Source organism: Mus caroli, chromosome 11, assembly GCF_900094665.2.
Source record: "Mus caroli chromosome 11, CAROLI_EIJ_v1.1, whole genome shotgun sequence".
Lineage (NCBI taxonomy): Eukaryota > Metazoa > Chordata > Mammalia > Rodentia > Muridae > Mus > Mus caroli.
In genome coordinates, this window is record NC_034580.1 from 63,750,134 (window position 1) to 63,755,172 (window position 5,039).

General features: G+C 46.7%; 1 protein-coding gene across 2 annotated transcripts in view; it reads left to right on the forward strand.

Annotated features, from left to right (window-relative positions):
* Ctc1 (CST telomere replication complex component 1) overlaps positions 1-5,039 on the forward strand; it is a 21,942-nt gene that overhangs the window by 5,142 nt on the left and 11,761 nt on the right. For both annotated transcript variants that reach the window (XM_021176913.1, XM_021176914.1), the window contains exons 2-5: positions 546-709; positions 2,138-2,375; positions 2,470-2,681; positions 3,923-4,067. In XM_021176913.1, the coding sequence (XP_021032572.1) occupies positions 546-709; positions 2,138-2,375; positions 2,470-2,681; positions 3,923-4,067 (759 nt within the window). The remainder of the gene's footprint in view (positions 1-545; positions 710-2,137; positions 2,376-2,469; positions 2,682-3,922; positions 4,068-5,039) is intronic.

Consider the following 5,039-nt stretch of genomic DNA (forward strand, 5'->3'; position numbering starts at 1 on the left):
TCTTCCGATGCACCAGAGGGCGTCAGATCTCATTACAGATGGTTGTGAGCCACCATGTGGTTGCTGGGATTTGAACTCAGGACCTTCGGAAGAGCAGTCGGTGCTCTTAACCACTGAGCCATCTCTCCAGCCCTTGAGTTTCTTTTCTTTTTTTTTTTTCTTTTTTAAAGATTTATTTATTATTATACATAAGTACACTGTAGCTTTTTAAAGATTTATTTATTATTATACATAAGTACACTGTAGCTGTCTTCAGACTTTCCAGAAGAGGGCCTCAGATCTCATTACGGAGGGTTGTGAGCCACCATGTGGTTGCTGGGATTTGAACTCAGGACCTTCAGAAGAGCAGTCAGTGCTCTTACCTGCTGAGTTATCCTCCAGCCCTATTGTGTCTATTCCTTTATTCCCCTGAAAATCCTCCAGCTTTGCAGTGGCAGTATTGTAGCCAATGAGGTTTATTTAAGGCCTGATAGAAAATCCTAGTTGAAAATTCTTTGGTGGGCAGGATATTGTGAAACTGTTTTAACTAGTTTCATTTTCCTCAGGAGCAAGCCTGGCTTGAGGCTGCCCAGACCTTCATCCAAGAGACCCTCTGTCCAGCTGGCAAGGAGCTGAACAAAGAGTTGACTCGGTCAGTAATTGATTGTGTGAAGGAGACGTGGCTGTCCCAGGGGGAGAACCAGGACTTAACACTGCCCTTCAGCTACAGGTAGGGTGAGGTGGGGCGTGGTGGGTGGTTGACTTTGGGGTTGGGAAGGAAGGATGAGTGGAGAAGGTGGACCCACCACACCCTCTTCTGCAGAACTTTCCTATTCTTGGTTCAGTTTCTTTCCTAAAGGTCTCCTAACTTGTCTTAAGTCATGTTTCTAGAGAAGGGGAGGAGAGATTAAGACAGGGATTGAGCTGATATGACGTGTGCAGGCGATACTCTCTATAGCCTTGTTCTTGCCGCCTGCCTTAAGACTTAGTGCTTTGTCGTATTTGCTTTGTTCATTTTTGAAGAAAAAGAGTTAGTAAGGTCTCCTAATAACTGTGTCAGTGATCCTCCTCTGTAACTTCAAAGGTTATCACCAGCCGGAAGGGAAATGCTTGTCCCTTCAATCTCAGTATCTGTGTGTGTATTGTTCTCAGTGAAGTCTTACCAGTTTATTCATATAACTGCATAACTGCATATGTGTGTGTATATATATATATATATATATATATATGCCTATTTATTTAATTTACTGAATTAAATTTATTTTACGTATATGGGTATTTTGCCTGCATGTATGTCTGTGTACCACACATATGCCTAGAGATGTTGGAGGCCAAAAGAGGGCATCAGGTTCCTTCAGGTTGTGGTGACAGACAGATGTGTGCCACTATGTGGATGCTGGGAATCGAACCTTGGTGTTCTGGAAGAACAAACAGTGCTCATTGTTTTGTTTGCTTTGTTTTGTTTTGGTTTTTTTTTTTGAGACAGGGTTTGGGTTTCTCTGCGTAGCTCTGGCTGTCCTGGGCGCACTCTGTAGAGCAGGCTACCCTGAACTCAGTGGTCTGTCTGCCTCCCAAGTGCCGGGGATTCAAGGTGTTCAGCACCGCCGCATGGCTGCAGAATGCTTTTAACTGCTGAGCCATTGCTTCAGCCCCTGTTTGTGGAGTCATTCTTCTTCTTCTTCTTCTTCTTCTTCTTCTTCTTCTTCTTCTTCTTCTTCTTCTTCTTCTTTTTTTTTTTGGTTTTTTTGAGACAGGGTTTCTCTGTGTAGCCCTGGCTGTCCTGGAACTCACTCTGTAGACCAGGCTGGCCTCGAACTCAGAAATCCACCCGCCTCTGCCTCCCGAGTGCTGGGATTAAAGGCATGCGCCACCACACCCGGCAAGTCTTTCTTTAGTGTTCTCTGTGCACATTTATTTTCTCAGACTGCTCCTGCAGTTTACTTCATGTCTCTTGGTCTCTCCTTGTAGAGAGATTCATCCCAGAGTCTCTTGTTTCCCTTAGAGACATTGCCCAACCTTTAGATGTAGACCCCGTCCGTAATTTCACAGCAGCGATCTCTTGGTCCACGTTCTCCTCCAGCCCCTGTCTAGGGTGCTTGGTGCTCTGTCAGGGTGGAGGGTCTTTTCTCACATGAAGCTGACTTTCTCCACTTTTCAGCTTTGTCTCGGTGCAGAATCTGAAGACCCATCAGCGCCTCCCGTGCTGCAGCCACCTGTCCTGGAGTCAGAGTGCTTACCAGGCTTGGACCCGCGGAGGCCGGCCGGGGGATGGCGTCCTGCCCCGGGAGCAGCTGATACTTTTGGGGACACTAGTAGACCTATTGGGAGATTCAGAACAAGAGTGTAGGAGTGGAAGCCTGTATGTGAGGGATAACACTGGAACCTTGGACTGTGAGGTAAGTAGACCGGGGACAGCTGCCTCTGGGGTGAGCAGGAGCAGGAGGTCAGCTGCTAAGGTCCTGGCTAACCTGTGGCTTTGCTCTCTTCTAGCTTATCGATCTAGACCTTTCTTGGTTGGGCCATCTCTTCCTGTTCCCCAGTTGGAGTTACCTTCCTTCTGCCAAGAGGAGTTGCTCGGGGGAAGGACACTTGGAACTGTGGGGTACACCAGTGCCAGTACTTCCTTTGACTGTCAGTCCTGGCCCTCTCATACCTATCCCTATCCTCTACCCAGAAAAGGCATCCCACCTGCTCAGATACAGGTAATTTTCCACTCTTAGGAAAGAGAGGAGCACTGAGAGATTTGAGAATGATGGTGCTTACCGTGGCCGAAGACATATTGGGAGTGATACAGATAATAGATGGAACAAGGGAGCAGTGGGATTTGAGTATCAGGAAAGTTAGGAGGAAGGCTTGGAGCTGGTTGTGGCTCACCTCTAGAATCCCAGCATTCAGGACACTGATGCAGGAAGGCTGTGGAGCCTACAGTGCGTTTCAGGTTAGTCTGTGCTACAGTGGGAGACCCTTTCTCAAAAGACGGAAAAAATAGGTTGGAGTGATGGTTCGCTGGCTAAGAGCACTGTCTGCTCTTCCAGAGAACCTGGGTTTGGTTCCTGGCACCTTCGTGGTGGTTTACAGCCATCTGTATTCCCAGTTCTAGGGGACCCAATACCCTTTTTTTTAGCTTCCCTATGCACCAGGCATGTGGTGGACAGACATATATCCAGGAGAAGCATTCGTACACACAAAATAAGATTTTTTTTCAAGACATGGTTTCTCTGTGTAGTACTTACTGACTGTCTGGAACTCACTCTGTAGACCAGGCTAGCCTCGAACTCAGAAATCCGCCTGCCTCTGCCTCCCCAGTGCTGGGATTAAAGGCGTGCGCCACCACTCCCCACGCCTGGCTGATAACTTTTTTTAAAAGAAAAAAACCCACCAGATTCTTTTGAATATGTTTGTGTACATACATGATGTGTTGATCAACCTTCAGTGTCATTTCCTTGAACAGTAAGGGAAATAGGCCCCTCATTGGCGTGAGTGGTCACAGAGTCCCACACGTCTCACCCTCCACCACAGGGATTATGCCATCACACTGACCTTTTAAAAGGTGGTTCTGGCAATAGAGCTTGTATTTAGAAGGCAGACAAGCACTCTCCCTGGTCCCCACGAGGGTTCTGTGTGTGTGTGTGTGTGTGTGTTTATGAACATCCCATCTTAGCACACAGACGCACAGAGGTCAGAGAGCAATTGTGGGATGGTTCCCAGGATCAAATCCAGTCCTCATCCTTAGCAGAAAGCACCTTTCCCATCGCAGCTGCCTTTGACTGCCAAGGACATATATTACATACCCTGTGTGAGTGCAAGAAGGGTTGAACTGTTTTTAGATAATAGCTTGGAATTATGGCTATTTTACATTGCTACAAGATTGTTTTTTTACAGTGGAAGGGAAGACTTGTGGAAAAGGAGAGAAATCAAAATGCCTTTTTTCTTCTTTCCTTAGAAAGAAATCCAGTATAAAGGAGATAAACCTCGCTGGAAAACTGGTCCATCTGAGTGCCCTGATAATAACTCAGAACAAAAGGTATTTCATCATGACACTTGGTGAATTAGCCCAAGCTGGCAGCCAGGTGTCCATCATTGTACAGGTGAGGACCAGGGTAAAGTTGGGCATATGAGAGTAGAGAGGGTGATCCAAAGAAGAGAACACAGGGAGAGATAAGCCAGACACAGAAGAACAGATGTCAAGTTTGTTATGTATAGTATCTGGATTAATATATAAAATATGGAAGTAGAAACTATGGAGGAAGGAAACAGTGTAAAGGCAGGCAGAGAGGATAGTGGGAGAAAAGACAGAGCTAAGGAGGTGGCTTAGTAAAGCCCTTTCCCTATGCACATGAAGGCCTGGCTGTGATTCTCATGGAAAAAGCTGGGCACAGTAGCATGGCCTGTAACCTTTGTGATAGTGAAATGGAGGCAGCAGAGCCCTGGAGCTTGTAGGCCAGCAAGAGAGCCTACCTCAAAAGGTAGAAGACCTGCTGTGAAGTGATAACTGGGATTGTTTTTGACATCCACATGAATGGGCATAGGGCATCTGCCCACATGTGCACCTGTACACGCATGCTAGAAGGATGGATGCTAGGGTGGTGGCTCATGTTTTTAATCCTTACACCTGGGAGGCAGAGAGGCAGGCAGATCACTGTGAGTTGAGGACAACCTGATGTACATAGCAAGTTCCAGGCCAGCCAAGGCTACAAAGAGAGAGAGACAGAGACAGAGACAGAGATAGAGACAGAGAGACACAGAGGGAGGGAGAGAGAGGAGAGAAGACTCGGGTGGTAACTTTTCTCTTCCAGAGGACCTAGGTTTGGTTCCCAGAACCCACATGACACCTCACAAGTGTTTATAATTTCAGTTTCAAAGGATCCAGCTTGAACACTTCATGCAAGTGGTACATAGATATGCACGAATGTAAAACATCAATCTACATAAAATTTAAATAAATACATTAAAAAAAAAAAAAGACGCCGGGCGTGGTGGCGCACGCCTTTAATCCCAGCACTTGGGAGGCAGAGGCAGGCGGATTTCTGAGTTCGAGGCCAGCCTGGTCTACAGAGTGA